At 33.3% G+C, this 18,741-nt stretch overlaps 1 protein-coding gene across 1 annotated transcript in view; it reads left to right on the forward strand.

Annotated features, from left to right (window-relative positions):
- LOC126884316 (splicing factor 3B subunit 2) overlaps positions 1 to 18,741 on the forward strand; it is a 157,681-nt gene that overhangs the window by 72,126 nt on the left and 66,814 nt on the right. The window contains exon 7 of the mRNA XM_050650255.1: positions 6,407 to 6,639. Within this exon, the coding sequence (XP_050506212.1) occupies positions 6,407 to 6,639 (233 nt within the window). The remainder of the gene's footprint in view (positions 1 to 6,406; positions 6,640 to 18,741) is intronic.

Below are 18,741 nucleotides of genomic sequence, written 5' to 3' on the forward strand. Positions count from 1 at the left end.
TTTTGTCTTGAGCAAAGAGAGTAGATACATGATTTGTACTCCATGACGGGTCGAATAAAGGTCTTGTAAGTGTGAATGAGAGTCTTCTTGTGTGTCTTGCCAATTTTTCCAGAGAGAGCGTTGAGAAGTCCTCCTGGCTCGCCTTAAATATGCTCTTGCTGCCACTACTCCTTCGATTTCCCCCAGCGGCGCCATGCGCCAACGCTGACACTCCTCCGGTCGCCTCTGGTAAAGCAGCTCATCGCTTGACGAGGTATCATATCGTTACAAGTGTTAACAAAGTAGAGATTTCTTGATGCATATTAATGAAAATTAGTATGAAAATTATAGTATTAATAACTGCGCCTCACAATCTGTAATTAGGAACGTGTTACTAAAGCCTTCTTGGCTTAGAATACTGTTGATATAACAATCTAAAAACTGTTACATCAGTTGTATATTGTCTTGATTTACGTTTTGTGTGAGTTGTTTATTAGATAAAAATAATCTTGTTATATTATTATACACAAGACATATTTTTTGTAGGAATTTTACGATTCTTGTATATTAGGGAAATATATTTCCTTAATATCACATTTATTGATACATTCATTGCATATTGTTATGCTTTATATTTTTTGTTAGCTATTTATTGAATAAAAATAATTTTGTTATATTATCACTCAATACTAACTTTTTCTAGAAGAAAAATTGAATGTGTTCCCGAAATTTGAAGATAACTGAAAATATCTCGGAAAGTGATGAGTTTAGATATAGGGAACGCTATATAAAAATGAAAGAATATCATAAGTACAATATGTCTAAAAAATAAAATATAGGATTCCATATAGGAATCGTAATTTGGTTTTGTAGTTCACCCTGTATACAAATAATCGTCAATGATTTCAATTAAACTTAATTTACAAACTACAGCGCATTGTTTATCTTATGATAGAAAACAAATTATTGTTCATGAATTAGTTCTTTATATACATGGTGTTAATCTCATAGGGATTTCGAAATAAAAATGGTCATAATTTGTTAAATACTCTGTATAGTAATGCAAAACCTTATATTTTATGAACAGGAATTATGAGAGGAATATAAATATGAAATAATATATAGGGTGTTCCATTTAAAAAATTATGTTTGATATACCACGCAGTTACTGATCACCCTGTAGAAATGGACATATTTTCCGAGCCTGGAGAATATCATTGCTTACATTTTTTCTAAATAACTTTTTTCGATATTGTGTACCATAATGGAATTATTGACCGATCCCGCACTAAAAACTCACCCTGTATATACAGAGAATGTGAGAGAACCTGAGCGACAATCAATTTGGATTTCGTATGGGGCTTGGTACGAGGGAGGCATTATTTGGCCTCCAAATATTATGTATCGATACATCAGTATCAGAGTGCACCATCTCAAAAAACGTAGTTCTTCACAAATCAACTTTAACTTATTTTTCTGACAGCAAATATTTTTAATCTGTTGTAAATAGTCCATTTTTTTTTTCAAATAGAACAATATTTTGGAATTAGATGTTTAATTTATGGTTCTTTTAGATGATAATTTTTAATTATTATTTTTTTAAAGAATTAAGATTTTTTTTTGAGTTGGTGCGTTATGAAACGGTCAACACGTGATATTTTTAATAGTTAGTGCGTTTGGTATAAGGTATTTGTATGGAAATCAAATAAAAGTTATGGTATGAAAATTATAATAAAATCAAAATTATTCTGAATCGTCATTTTCTTTAGCAGCGACAGCTGTGGCAGAGGTTGGTAAGTTCTGGAAGAACTCGCAGGGAATTCTGGGTGTTGCACCTGAGTAGCAGAGTGACAATAAATCACGTTTTTTAAGTTCTGGCACACCAGGAGGTTTATTAGAGAGGATGAGAGATGATTCTTCATAAGCCACTCTTGTTCTATTTTGTCGAATATTTATGACATTATATTTTTGTCAAAATAAAATTTCTTATACATTATTTGGTATGGCTGGTCTTTCTCAAATCTTACAATTTGCATTTCGCTCGATTTTACTGTGTCTCCGGCTTCATTTACATTAAAAATTTTCCCCATTTTTTTAAATTTTTTTACTTCATACACTTCGGCTATTCTTCTGTAGTGTACGGCCGTCCAGTTTTCTTAGCCAAGCTAATTATCGGTACCAGTTGCGATGGAATATAGAGCGGGTTTCCCTTCAGGTATCTTTTTTTTCTTTTTCTATGAGGGCATGCATTGCATCACCCTCATTTTGAGTATGCCCAACTACTAAGAATTTGTGGGTTATGCTTTATATTGGTAGATTTTGACAGAAATATAAAAACAAGCTAGCAATGAACTTGTTTTTGTTTTGGTCCGGGCAATTATCAGAGTAAAATATTATATGCTCATATTGAGCTGCGTGGTTCTTTAGATACTACCAAAGACACGTACCTATTTCACTCACACCTTTGCTTGCGATACCTTCGTGCCACAAAAAACTATAGCCATGTTTATGGGAAATATCAAAAATAGTGATGTTGTAACATGATAGGCGCCTCATATAAAAAAATCACTCCGATTTTCTGTTGGTAGTGACAATACAGCTTGGAGATTGAAGCAACAAACTACAGTATTTCCATCTTCCTTTGAATCATTGATATCAAACTAAACTCCTTCTCTAATCGACTCGGATTTTTTTCTGTAATATGTGCATCATAATTAAGTTGTAATATTTTTTCATCTGCTGTTAGATTTTGAAATGAGTTGCAGAAACAACACTGGTCCCTTTTTGGCTAAAAAAAGGAAATATTAAATTCCGTGTTGAAAATTATGGTGTAGTAATGGAGTTTTACGGGAATTTTCTGTTCTTCTCTACTTACATTTTTCTTGATACATTCTGTACATAGTACCTAAATTTAGAGATCCGTCTAGGTACTGTTTTTTTGTCCTTCCTCTGCAATAATGAGAGTCAATTAGTGGAAAAGATTTGATGTGGCACTTCACGAATTCTTTTTCATCATCTAGCACCCTTGGTCGCCCGGAATTTTCTTTTCCTTCGCGATTGTCGTTCTGTACAAACCCTAACTCTGTTTTTTTTATTGCGGTAATTATTATCCTACTTGAAATGTTTAAAGTGTTCATAAAGAAAACCTTACATACTCTAATTTTTTCATTTTTCACCTCAAAGTAATAAGCTCTATTTTCACTTCTATGGCTCACTTCTTTCTTATATTGATATTTTGGCCTAACCGGCATTACACTTTTAACTATAAAATCTCGCTGCCTATTTACATCACGAAGTCCCCTGTAGTTTTTTAACAGTTCTTCTATTTCTGTATCACTAATTTTTTCTGAACATTTTATTTTGCAACGGTCAGTGCAAGCAGCTTTCACAGACCGTGCAGCGGTTTCGTTGCCTGCGGAATTTGTATAAGATTGTCCTCTGTTGCGTTTAAATTTTCTCTCGTTTGTTTTCCACTTTATAGGATTACGAACTCTCTTCCTTGACCGCACAATAATTGGTTCATTCTCACTCACAACTTGCACTTGAGCAGGCAATATTGCCACTGGTGAAGGAGTAGCCAATATGACATCAGGTGAAGTGATTAGTCTTTCATCTTCAGAGCATTGTTCTGGAGTTTCCGGAATGTAAACTTTCCCTGAACCAGAAGAAAAGTCAGAATTTTCAGAGTCTGAATTTTGTTGCACCTCATTTGACTCCTGTAAAAGAAAATGATAAGATTAGACAGTCCATATAAAAATCTGTTTCTTGTAGTGATGGGTTATCAGACGCATCACCCATAAGAACGCGAGATCCCTCGGTGTGCGAATGCGAATGTGCACTATTTATAGGGACAGGTGGCCAGCAACGATGCCCATCGGATACGATTAAAATGACGATGCGGTCATAGGTTGAGCTGCCACAAAACAAACTTTCAATTCTAATTTTTACTAAAATAGCTCAAAAAGTTGATCAACTAATATCACCTCTTGAGAACTGGAGTTATCTATCTATTGAAAAGTTGTGTAACCACAAATATATATATAAATAATTGCATGGTAGATACTTACAGCATCATCACTATGACCACCACGTTCTTCCATACATCCATTTGTAACTTTTAACATATCCATTGTTCTTTTGATCCCTAACTTTTTCCATGGCTGAATATTCATTATGACGTTACTATTTTAGTTTTCGACGCACTTTATAAACTTCAATTTCAATTGTTTTTCAAGTAAAGTATATTTATAATCATACACAATATAAAATAACTTCCAAATGAGACACCGAACACCTTAAACACAGAGAATACTCGCACGAATGACAATGAAGATTCAGATTTTGCAGGTATTGACCGTTTCATACAGCACCATTATCAGTTAGTAGCTACAACAGTTCTACCGATCAAGTTTCATTACGCACTATTTCACATGGTGCGGTATGAAACTACGACGGTGTTAACAAAATATTCGATTCTGTATGTTGACAAATCAAAATTTTTTTTATGGTGTTGGAATTTTTAAATGGTGCAATTTGAAACTGATAAATAAACATATTTTAACCATTTCCCCATACTTACCTCAATATTGAAAATTTTTGAGTTGGTGCACTCTGATACTGATGTATCGGTATGTACTACAAAAATGCCGAAATCAGCGAAATACGTGTACTATCCCTTGCAAGATAATTCGGATGGAATTCCCCAGATTAAGAGACTGGGTCGATATCAAGCACAAAATAATCTCGGTAATTTCATCCGAATACACATAGACCTCATAGAAACCCTGACGCAACATAGTATGATAGGATAGACCATAATAATGTGGCCCTTATTAAAAACCTATATTGGGATCAAATGGCCTCAATCAAGATAGACAATCGTCTAACAGCTGAAATGTAAATAAAAAGAGGAGTTTGTCAGGGCTCTGTAGTTTCTCCACTATTATTTAAAATATGTTGCGAAAAGATCTTTTAAAATGGCCTCGAAAATATTGAAGAAGGAATAAAAATCAACGGAGAATACGTAAACAAAGATACGCAGACGACACCGTTATTCTTGCGGACAGTGCTGAGGGTTTGCAACGACTTTTGAATGTCATAACCAGAGAGGGAGATAGCTTGGGGCTAAATATAAACAAAAATAAAACAAAAGTAATGGCTGTTATACGTGCACCAAATGCCGACATTAATATTGGTATCTATAACAAACAGATACAACCCGTACGAAGATTCCAAGTATCTTGGTTGCTGGATAACAAACGACATTGACCACGAGGTCGAAATACGTGCTTGTATAGAGTATGATAGGTCCGCTTTTCAAAGAATGATAAAATTTCTAATAAACTCTATCTTATCGTTGGATATCCGATAGCAATTTGTAAAAACATTCATTTATTCCATATTGCTATACAGAGTGGAATCATGGACTCTCCGAATTACAAGTATGAGGCGTATAGAAGCCTTTGAGATGTGGGTGTTTCGAAGAATGCTGAAGATCTCTTGGACAGAGCACGTGACCAACAACGAGGTGCTGAGAAGAATGGACACTGAGAGAGAACTCCTCAATATTGTAAAAGACAGAAAAACGAGTTATCTAGGACATATTTACAGAGGTGAAAGATACAACTTTTAACGACTCATAATGAAAGGGAAAGTGGAAGGAAGAAGAGGTTAAGGAAGAAGAAATCGCTCCTGGCTGAAGAACGTAAGAGACTGGACAGGCACGGACACACATTCGATACTAAGAACCGCTCAAGATAGAGAGCAATTTGCTGTAGTTATAGCCGACCTTTAGTAATGGAGAAGGCACCTTAAGAAGAAGAAATCTGCTTACTTCTTGACTACTTAACAAGAATTAACTAACATTTTCATCACATAAATTACACAGTGCTGTAATTCTACAACTAAATCTATCATTTCATCATCGAATATAATATTCCCTTGTTAGTGTTGAAGCTCTTGCCCCATATCACTAGACTCTGGTCGTTCTTCTTCATGGTAAATTTTGTTTTCTTTTAGTCACACTACTTTTTTCAATTTTTCAAATAATCTTATCAAATTAAATAATGTGATTAGTTTCTCTTTTTCGTAGACCATTTATAAAACAAATAAACAACTATACCTATAAATATTTAAAATAAGTAAAATAAGATAAATCACCGAATAAAGTGATGCAAAATACAGGAGCGTATAAACAGTGATTGCATCCGGTATACGAGGCCGGTTTCACTACTAATAAAATCATAATGTTCTTCATTACTCTGCAAATCGCTTTTTCATATTGTATTATTATAAATTTTAGTTGCGTTATGGATATCTTTGCGACTGGTTATAACCTATACTATTTTTTCTCCTTTAGAATATCAATCAGGTATGCATTTACTCATCATAAAATAAAATACAATTATTATTGTTTCATAATTTTTAGGTTCCGAGGCATTGGTGTTTTAAACGTAAATATCTACAAGGAAAGCGTGGTATTGAAAAGCCTCCATTTAATCTTCCAGATTTTATAAAAAAGACTGGTATTATGGAAATGAGAGCATCTCTTCAAGATAAAGACGAAGCTAAAACTTTAAAGGCAAAAATGCGAGAGAGGGCTAGACCAAAGCTTGGAAAAATCGATATTGACTACCAAAAACTACACGATGCATTCTTTAAGTAAGATACAATTTAGTGAAAATAATAAATTATTATGTTTTTACCAATATACTCGATGAACGCATGTTAATATTAAAACTGTCATTGTTTAAGTCAACTGCTGCAAAAAACGTTGTTGCAGGCAGAGCCGGCGATAACTGGCCTGCAAGGGATGCACTGCAGGCGGGCGCCGTTGTTTAGGGGGCGCCATAATGAGCTTTTTTTCTGCTGCTGTTACACAAAACACTTATAATAAACTATTTTTAATGGGAAATAAGCCACAATTTTACCAAAAAAATGATTTTTCCACCTACCTCTACCGAAAGTATACTTTTCCGGACCTGATTGTAGGGAGCAAAGTTGTACTTTTCCTCCCTAGGGAGGAAAAGTAAAAGTGACGTCATGGTATTTCATTCATTAAATATAACTTATTGACGCCCTGTACAATATCTATTTTCTATTACGTACGTATCTATACATTTTAACGTTTATTTAAAAACACTCTGTATTTTGCAGAATGGTAAAAAACAGTAAATTGTTATACTGATTTAACAATGTTTACATTAATGATTTGACTTATATTTAACAGTTGACAGTTATATTGTACCTACTTGTTAGTTTTAGTTCTAATAAATTTTGTTGGTTAGTTACATAAATAAATTAAGTAAAAATGAAAAAATGACTTGTTATTTGAGGAAGGTGGAAAAACCATATGTATAACATGGGAGTAAAGTGCCTTTTCCTCCCTTGAATGATTACTGCCCTCCGCTACGCGTCGGGCAGTAAACTTCATTCTCGGGAGGAAAAGTAGCACTTTCCTCCCTTGTTATACAAATAGCTATTATTAACGTTTCGAAGTCCAAATCGGGTTTCGAAATATTTTGTATTATTTTGAGTAGTATTTTACTATTATATAAAATATTTTGAGTAGTATTTTGTATTTTGACAACGAAACCCGATTTGGGCTTCGAAACGTTAATAAAATCATTTTTTTTTGCTAAAATTGTGGCTTATTTCCCATTAAAAATAGTTTATTATAGAAATTCCACAAGGAAATAGCTTCAGAACAACAAAATACTTATTTTAAAAAACCGAAGGGCGCCTATGCTAGTTTTGCAGGCGGGCACCTGATACCCTAGCACCGGTACTTGCAGGAAAAATAAATTCCTAATTAACAACCAGGTTTATTAAATTTCTTCAAGCTTAATAAATAATCAAATTAACTGTTTACTTTTTCATCACTCTCTTCACTTATTGTTAAGCTATGGTTTGTTAAAACGTGCGCAGCGCACGGCATACACGTACAGCAGAATCTGTTGTACTCGACTCACAGCAGTTTTAGGTGAATCGGTTTGTTACAGTAGTTTGCATATTCAGTCGCGCTCAAAACAAGTTTAGAAACTAGTTTCACGTTTATTCTCACGAAAATTGTAAGTTTAGAAAAATGAATTCTCGCAAACTGAACTCAATAATTTTATTACTCCAAAAAGAGGAAGAAGAAGAGGAGTTGATAATGTCAAATTTAAATAAAAGAACTGAAGTTGTAAATTAAAAAAAAATTGAAGGCACTCGTGGGAGTGCCGACAGAAGTGAAAACTTCTTATAGTATATAAATTACAAGCTCAATGCTTTTTCCCCATCCAAAAAGAAGTGCTATACCTATATCATATACGCGATGCGTATGTCCTATGCTATTTATGTATACATACACATAATTTATAAACGTACAAAATTGATTACAGCGAAGCGATGACGGTCGAAAATTTAATGCTTTTTCCCTATCCAAGAAGTGCACAACGTCCCTAAAGAAATTTTCAATTCAAAAATTTATTTCGTCGAAGCGATGACGGTCGTTAATTTAATACTTTTTCCCCATCCAATAAGTGCACAACGTCCCTCAAGAAGTTTTCACTTCAAATATTTATTTCGTCGAAGCGATGATGGTCGCGATGACGGTGGCTAATTTAATAGTTTCTCCCATCCAAAAAGTGCACAACGTCCCTAAAGAAGTTTTCACTTCAAAAATGTATTTCGTCGAAGCAATGACGGTCCTTAATTCAATACTTTTCCCTCATTCAAAAAGAGCACAACGTCCCTCAAGAAGTTTTTACTTCAAATATTTATTTCGTCGAAGCAATGACGGTCGCTAATTTAATACTTTTTCCCATCCAAAAAGTTCACAACGTCCCTAAAGAAGTTTTCACTTCAAAAATTTATTTCGTCGAAGCGATGACGGTCGCTAATTTAATAATTTTTCCCATCTAAAAAGTGAACAACGTCCCTCAAGAAGTTTTCACTTCAAAAATTTATTTCATCGAAGCGATGACGGTCACTAATTTAATACATTTTTCCATCGAAAAAGTGCACAACGTCCCTAAAGAAGTTTCACATCATCAAATATTTATTTCGTCGAAGCGATGACGGTCGCTAATTTATTACTTTTTCCCAGCCAAAAAGTGCACAACGTCCCTAAAGAAGTTTTCACTTCAAGTGTTCATTTCGTCGAAGCGATGATGGTCGCTAATTTATTACTTTTTCCCATCCAAAAAGTGCACAACATCCCTAAAAATGTTTTCACTTCAAACATTTATTGTCGTCGAACTGATGACGGTCGCTAATTTAATAATTTTTCCCCATCCAAAAAGTGCACAACGTCCCTAAAGAAGTTTTCACTTCAAAAATTTATTTCGCCGAAGCGATGACGATCGCTAATTCAATACTTTTTCCCCATCTAAAAAGTGCACAACGTCCCTAAAGAAATTTTCACTTCAAAAATTTATTTCGTCGAGGCGATGACGGTCGCTAATTTAATACTTTTTCCCCATCCAAAAAGTGCACAACGACTCTCAAGAAGTTTTCACTTCAAAAATTTATTTCTTCGAAGCGATGATGGTCGCCAATTTAATACTTTTTCCCATCCAAATAGTGCACAACGTCCCTAAACAAGTTTTCATGTCAATACATATACGTACAAAATTTATTTCGCCAAAGAGATGACGGTCGCGAAATAAATACTTTTTCCCCATCTAAAAATAGGTTTTACATTTATTTTAAATTTATATACTTCTATACAGTTTATGTATAGATACACATAATATAGATACGTACACAATTTATTTCGCCGAAGAGATGACGGTCGCGAAATAAATCCTTTTTCCCCATCCTAAAATAGGTTTTACACTTATTTTAAATTTGAATACTTCTATACAATTTATATATACATTATACATACAAATAATATATAGCATAAGCGATGACGGTCGCAGTGACGGTCGCGAATTCAATGCTTTTTCCCCTATCCAAAAATCGCACAACGTCCCTAAAGAAGTTTTCACTTCAAAAAATATGTAATGCAGATGGTGCTATTAAATTAACAGCCAAAAGAAGATTTTTTGAAAACGAGGAAAAATTCCGAGAAGAAATTTTTCGGGATTTATTTGAAACTTTTCAGGGATTTATTTGAACTTTTTATAAGGGATGATATTACTAAAAAATGATACATTGTTAACGATATATTGTGTTTAATAATGTTATCTCTGAAACTTTTACTTTTAACCTGATATATTGGAGGATGCTCTCTTAATAGATCCACTAGTCTTTCACCTTCCTCATGAGAAAATTTAGTAGACATGACGAAGTTTTTCGTTTCTTAAAAATGCATTTATTAACATATTTGCACAAAATTTTAACAGAAGAATAGAAGAATGATCACCGATAACTCTTTTTGGTTGCAAAGTTTCAAAATAATCGCACCTACCATATTCTAGAAAAAAAAATAAAATGTCGCTTGGTCTACTTATGCTTTAAATATATTTTAGGAAGTTTAGCTGTTATACATTACTAGACCAACTACCATTTATGTCGTTTGGTCTATTAATGCAAAACAAAATATTGCGATATGCATCTTGTAATCTCTTAACAAATAAACTAGTATTTTTTTTTAATTTATATATTTTAAACGTGTATTGCTACAACATAATCAATTCAATTATCATTTAATATATTTTTTGATATCAATAAAAAATTGGAGTATACAGAGTTTTTTCTGTTCTCGACTGAAACCTGCTCATATTTGAAGATAATTCCTCAATTTAGAAGTTTAATAACGAATAATACACAATAACGAATAACAATACAGTTACTTTTATTTGCATACACAATGCAATATTTGGTTGCACATTAACCCCTTAATGTACATGCTGTCTCTGACATGAGCGACCATTAAATTTTAATTTTTCAAAAATTTTCAAGCACTCGTGAAGTTGGTATTTGTATAAAAGCGTATAAATATCTAAATAGCGGTAAAATCTTTTCTACATTTTTTCTTCTAATTTTGCATCTATACCTTTTATTATTGCCAAGACTGTGTTGTTATTGTAAAATGATATTTATTTATCTATTAACTTGCAGTAGGGACCATTGACAATTCACAAATTGAATTTTGTTGAATTGTTAAAAACTGTTGTTATTCGAAGCGTTAGTGTACTAAACAACGGTACATAGATACCTTTTTTATTGCTCAGCCAGTGTTAAGACATTGTAAAATGAGATTTATTTTTTAATAACTTGCAGTACGAACCATTGACAATCGATACGAATTGAATTTTGTAGAATTTTCAGTATTTTGTTTTTATACAAAGCGTAAGGGTATTTGAAGCAGTCTGAAGTGAATCGTGTTTTTTTATTCTTAGAACTATTTTATGCCTTATATATATATAGAGAGATTTTATATAGATTATTTGTATTGTTCAATTTAATTATACATAAACACAACATTTTCACTTTAAAAAAAATTCGATCATTTTGGCGCTTAGTCTACTATTGCGATACTAAGAATGGCCGTTATGGATATAGTCTTGTTATGCAAAACTAAAAACCCTTAATAGACAGAATGTCGCTTGGTTTAATTTTATTTTTCTTAGCAACCGTTAATGTGATAATAACAGGGATTTTTCAAGATAGTTTTAGCTATGTGTTACCAGGATCCGCTGTTATCTCGATTTTAAAGAAATGGCGCTTGGTCGAGTTATGCATAACGCCGTCCAACTAATACAATTATAATTTCAGTATACTCTCTCAGACAGTCACTCAGATGTGACTTTTGGGGAACGGTCCTGACTATGGTACAATATACCACGTTTACAAGCCGTTCTAAAATAAATTATTTTTGAATGGTAAATTACCTTTCAAATATTGTTATTTCACCTGTGCATAAAAGTTCTAGTGCAACACAAGTGCCCGCGAATATAGACAAACGTGAGTACTTGAAATTACATTATTATAAATAATAGTATTAGAAATATAACCTGCAAAATACTGATAAAACAAGATTGTGTCCAGAACGAAGACCAGTTTTCGAACTGGCGACAGGACCGGACTTACTGCACCTTAAATTAAAATGACTTCAACCGATATCACTTTAAATAACACAACTTCATTCAACATGACTCAAACAAAAAAATCATCACCAATGTCATATTCCACTGCAGTAAATTCTTTTAAACATCCAACAAAAGACCAAGCTGTTGTCCTATCTAGTATGGAAGATACTAAAATACACGACTACATCATAGCAGTAGGGTCGCTAGTAGACCCCGTAACGTAATTTTCGCATCAAGAATTTCTAACAATCGAATTTGTATTTATCTTTCGTCAAAAAGCATGGTCGATTCACTTCTCCACTCCTACAAATTTGTAAATATAAAAGAAACAGAGATAGAAATAAGAAGATTGATTACTTCAGCCGATAGACTCGTAGTATCTAATGTAGACCCTACAATTCCTAGCAACATTATAGAAGCAGAACTACAAAAGATGGGTATCATTGCCGTGTCTAAGATGACTATTTTAAGAGTAGGTATGCCGGAAACAGAGTACAGCCATGTCCTCAGTTTTAGACGGCAAATATTTATCAATCATCTAGAAAATGTGTCTATCCCTGATAAATGTGTCTATCCCTGATTATTTTCGTATAACACATGACAACACCCTATATCGTCTGTTCCTTTCCATAGATGGATATAACTGCTCAAATTGTAAAACTATAGGCCACAAAGAAACTGAATGTCCTCATAGAACTGATTTGACCCCATTAAACTCTTCACTAGAAACTATCCAACCTAGAACAAAAGCTCAGGAATCAAATGAGCAAACAAATTTAACAATAGAAACTGACTCACCAGTAACACCTATAAACAACACAAACCAAAACCCTCCTCCCAGTACATCATCAGTTTCAGATAATTCTACTAAAATTCTAGCAGTCGAAACGTCTCCATCATCTATAAATGTTCCCAGTAAAACCAATCAAGTTAAAAGACAAATATCTTCCTCACCAGACATTATTGACAATAATACACAAATTAATACACAACCTTTTATGCCACCTACCTTAAACAAACCAAAGAAAAAATACAAAAAATCAAGAACTTACTCTTTCTCTGGAATCAATAAAAGATAAAATAGAGAATAGATCACCCGCATTTATTCTAAATTATAATGAAATCTGCGATTTTCTAGAAAATACATTATACTCTCAACACCCTGAATTAATCTCCAAAAATTATTCCAATGAACCTTCTGAACTAATCGATATTCTTAACTTCATCCACTGTTACATCCATAATTCAAAACTAAAAAATAACATCACCCGTTTAAAGAAGAAACTAAACCCCAATCAAGCATCTTCAATTGAAGAGTCCGACGAACCGCAATCCGAATCGGAAATCTAATGTCAGATTCTTTTATTGTGCAATGGAACCTTAATGGGTTTTACAATGAAGGCTCCAATAAGAGCCGAAAATCGCGATTCAAGGGACTGGACTGCACTCCGTATTCTAATTGAAAAGTAAGATTGTTTTGCCTTCGCATTGCAACTGAATAAAAATGGTATACATTTTTATTTTATTGTCGTATTACTCCGTAGAGTAACTAGGTGCATTTTTCCGTTGGAACTTTACCAGCTGCAGACGGGGGATATGAATTGCATAGTGTAGAATTCCTTCCCTCTCGTCTTCACTGCAATCTTGAAGTCTTGGAGGTGTCACCAGGAAAGTGTACCAATAAGTTTTCAATTTAAAAATCTTTTAGTAATATTTTTAATATTTTCAATATTAATAATTTACTATTAGGATTGAAAACTACTTCGTCTTTCAATGCCAGATGGCGCTAGCCACCTACTATCATCACTTCACTTGCAATGGGTGGGAAAACCTCTCGATACGAATCAGTTAAAATATGGAGAACAGTGCCTACGTTCCTTCCGATGAAGGCTCCAATAAGAGCCGAAAATCGCGATTCAAGAGACTGGACTGCACTCCGTATTCTAATTGAAAAGTAAGATTGTTTTGCCTTCGCATTGCAACTGAATAAAAATGGTATACATTTTTATTTTATAGTCGTATTACTCCGTAGAGTAACTAGGTGCATTTTTCCGTTGGAACTTTACCAGCTGCAGACGGGGGATGTGAATTGCATAGTGTAGAATTCCTTCCCTCTCGTCTTCACTGCAGCATCCATTTGACTTGCAAATTGTAGAAGTCTTGGAGGTGTCACCAGGAAAGTGTACCAATAAGTTTTCATTTTAAAAATCTTTTAGTAATATTTTTAATATTTTCAATATTAATAATTTACTATTAGGATTGAAAACTACTTCGTCTTTCAATGCCAGATGGCGCTAGCCACCTACTATCATCACTTCAGTTGCAATGGGTGGGAAAACCTCTCGATACGAATCAGTTAAAATATGGAGAACAGTGCCTACGTTCCTTCCGATGAAGGCTCCAATAAGAGCCGAAAATCGCGATTCAAGGGACTGGACTGCACTCCGTATTCTAATTGAAAAGTAAGATTGTTTTGCCTTCGCATTGCAACTGAATAAAAATGGTATACATTTTTATTTTAACGAATATAAACCTTCGAAACTATCAATGTTTTCTAAAAAACAGAAACGCCCACCATGCCAGTGGCGGAGTAGGTATCTTTACTAGAACTGATATACAAGCTAAACCCATAGCAATAAATACTAGTCTTGAAGCTGTAGCAGTTACTTATCAAAAACACATTAACGTTTGCAATATATATCTGCCTCATCCCAGCGACCTCGATTTACAAGAATTTAATAAGCTCATAGATCAAATCCCAAATCCAAAAATAATTTTAGGTGATATGAATTGCCATCATCCGGCATGGGGAAGTCATAAAACTGACAAATTCGGCAACCTAATGAACCACTTCATTGAATCCTCAGATTTAATACTACTTAATACTGGTAAATCCACCCGATTTAATTCTTATAAAGACTTATTTTCCGCTATAGATTTAACATTATGTAGCCAATCATTATCAACTTATCTCGTATGGAATACTTTAGAATCACTACATGACAGTGATCATTTCCCCATTCATGTAACATTTAATAAATCTCAATCTCCTAAATTCAAAATATATCAATCTTGGAAATTAAAGAATGCAAACTGGAATTCCTATCAAATCGACATCCAAAAGAGAATTGAAAATTTCCAATTAAGCAGCGACATAAACTCTGACATTAGGTCCCTAAATAATATCATAACAGAAGCAGCATTAACTAATATCTGTAAAGCTAAACTTTGTAATAGGCAACCAGTACCTTGGTGGACCAGCGAAATCGCACTGGCTCTGTCGATAACAAAACGCGCATTTAATAAACTTAAAAAGCAGAATACGGAAGAAAATTTACTCAATTTTAAAAAACTTAGAGCAAAAACGAGATATCTCATAAAAAAGCAAAAGAAATACATGGGAAAATTATGTCTCATCTATAAATTCATCAACCCCTTCAGCTGTCATTTGGTCTAAAATTCATAAACTCAAAGGTTCCAACTCTTTTAGACAAATAAACACCTTAACTCTTGGTCAAACACTTACTTGTAACAATACTATTGCAGAAACATTAGCTGATGTTTACCAACAAAATTTTAGCAATAATAATATACCTCAGGAAATGTTAACGCACAAGAAATCTCTAGAATCCTCTATTATGACCATAAACGATATCGATAATCCTTTAAATATCGCCATAACGGTTCAAGAATTGGAATTTGCTATATCTGATTTAAAAAACACCTCGGCCGGACCAGATGACATACCACCAATATTTATAAAAAACTTACCATTTACAGCTAAACTAGTTCTACTAGATTTATTTAATATTTGTTTTCTAAAACATAAATTTCCAGAGCTTTGGTCCCAGGCAATAATAATTCCCATCATCAAGCCAAATAAACCTAAAGATAATCCCTCTTCTTACCGCCCCATTTCTCTTACCTGTAGTATGTGTAAAATCTTGGAAAAATTTTAAACTCACGCTTAGTATGGCACTTGGAAAACAATAATTTCCTTTCCCCCTATCAAAGCGGCTTTCGAGGAGACAGGTCGACGTCAGATAACCATGTTACCTTACAAAACTCAATTAATGAAGCCTTTGCTAATAACCAAAAACTGATTGCAATATTTTTTGACATTACCCAAGCTTTTGAAAGAACTTGGAGACACTGTATTTTGAAAAATCTAAGCAAAAACGGAGTTCAAGGTAACATACTAGCATTTGTAAACAATTTTTTAAATAATCGATCAATAGAAATTAGAATAAATGGCCTTAAAAGCTCAACAAGAACATTAGATAATGGAATCCCTCAAGGTTCCATAATAAGTCCAACATTATTCTTAGTTGCTATCAATAGTGTTATTCATGAAATTAGAGCACCTATTAAAGCCAGTATTTATGCAGACGACATCGTCGTTTATACTAAATCAAACAATATAGAATCTGCAACCAAACTCTTACAAAATTTTATAACTCGGCTTGAAAATTGGACGTTAAAAACTGGGTTTAACTTCTCTACAGAAAAAACACAATATATGATTTTTAATAAAAACAGATCTCGGTTTTCTACTGACTTAACTTTAAATAATTTATCAATAAAACAATCAGAAGGAGTTAATTTTCTAGGTCTAACTTTTACCAGAACCTTAAATTGGAACTCACATATAAACAAACTACAACATTCCTGTCAATCTAGATTAAATATACTCAAAATTCTGTCTAATAAAGTTTGGGGCGCAGATACTAAAATATTAATAAACTTATATAAATCACTCATAAGAAGTAAACTAGATGACGGCTGCATATGTTATAACGCCGCAAGCAAAACTACTCTAAAAAAACTCAACAGCATTCAATTTACAGCTTTGAGACTGGCACTTGGTGCATTTAGAACTAGTCCCACTAGTAGCCTACAAGTTCTAGCTAAAGAGCCTCCTCTGACCATAAGACGACAACAATTATCACTAAACTACATTGCCAAAATTTCAATCCAAAAACAACATCCTCTTTTCTCTAAAATTTTCCAACCTGTCATCCTCTCTTTTAAAAAATCAACAAACTGTATACCTCTAATAGAAAGAATAAAGCCACACATTTTAACATGGATCAACTTAGTTTATTGCTATATACAAATGCAGTCTCTCCTCCATGGACAACCCACCCTCTGACCATTGACCTAACATTAAGAAAGTACCCCAAATCAAATACAAACTTCTCAATAATTAAAAATCTTTTTGCAGAAATCATATCCTATTACCCCAACCACTTACACATATTTACAGACGCCTCTAAAACCCCTGATGGACATGCTGCTGCTTACTATTCTGATGAAAACTCCTACAGCATACAGTTACCTACAACGTGTAGTATACTCACAGGCGAGACCACAGCTATATTGAATGCCTTAACTTGTTTCAAATCGAGTAACACGATGAAGTGCGTCATCATTACAGATTCACTTAATGCATTATTGAAATTAAAGCAAATTTATACAACAAATCCCATTATACAAGCAATAAAAAATGAATTCGAAACACTACATTCGATGGGAAAGGACATAGCCTTCATTTGGGTACCATCGCACACTGGAATCTGGTGAAATGAAAAAGCAGATCAACTAGCAACTACAAGCCGAATCAACTTAGGTACTACAAAAAAAGAATGTGTGTGTACTTTGTACGCACGTAAGAAGTTATACTTCTATTATATGATTATATGATTATAAACGAAATTAATATACTTTTTATTTATATTTTATTTAAATATTAAACTAATTTATACTTACTACTTCTCAAACATTTTTATTAAAACAGTGCCAAAAATTAAAATAATAAAAGAATAAAACACACACAAACCCATTAAAAATGCCACAAATGATTTCTGAACATTAATTGTCGGAAAATTTTTTAACTAAATACGTATTTTCTGAAAATAAAATTATATAATAAATATACTCACAATCATAAAATGTATAAAAAAAATAAAAGTTTCTATTGGGATTCGAACCAACTTATCAGCGCGGTTGGTATTGGCGTTGTATTGGAGTTCATTCGCATTAAACGCTTCGCCACGGAGACAACGTGTCATTATGTGCGAAGATCTACTAACTAAACGGATTAAACTTTTGACATTTTTGAATTACATAAATAAAATTATCTTGATTTAGAATTGAAAAAATACAACAAAACATAGAGTAAGAAAACAATATATTAGGTGAATATTGATAGAAATTTTGATGGTAATCAAATTATGTAAATAAGTATTACATACTATGTATTTTGGTAGGTTCAAATAGGTAGGTACCTATGATAGATTTACAGTTATTACGTACCTGCTGCTTTAAAAACGATTTAAAAGTCACTACAATTATAAACTTTTTTGTTTCTGTCCTCACAACAATAAAACTAATATATTATACATTTGTTTACCTTCATATTGAACAATTATTTATTATTGACAGATCATTTCAACACCCAATCAGAGCCCGTATAACGACTAATACCATACTGTCGGTGTGCGCATGCGCGCAGATCAATATAAATTCACCCTCAATCTCAACCGCGCCTAAAGAAGTATAACTTCCAAAAATTACAAAGTACCCTTACAGTGATATGAAACATCTAATTAAAATTCACTGCAACAATATTTGGCAAAATTACTGGGAAAATTCTGAAAACAAATTAATCCCAATATGCCCACAGGTGAACAGCTGTATAAATAAACCCACTAGTAGACAAGACCAAGTAATCATCAACCGT

Source organism: Diabrotica virgifera, chromosome 5, assembly GCF_917563875.1.
Source record: "Diabrotica virgifera virgifera chromosome 5, PGI_DIABVI_V3a".
Taxonomy (NCBI): domain Eukaryota; kingdom Metazoa; phylum Arthropoda; class Insecta; order Coleoptera; family Chrysomelidae; genus Diabrotica; species Diabrotica virgifera.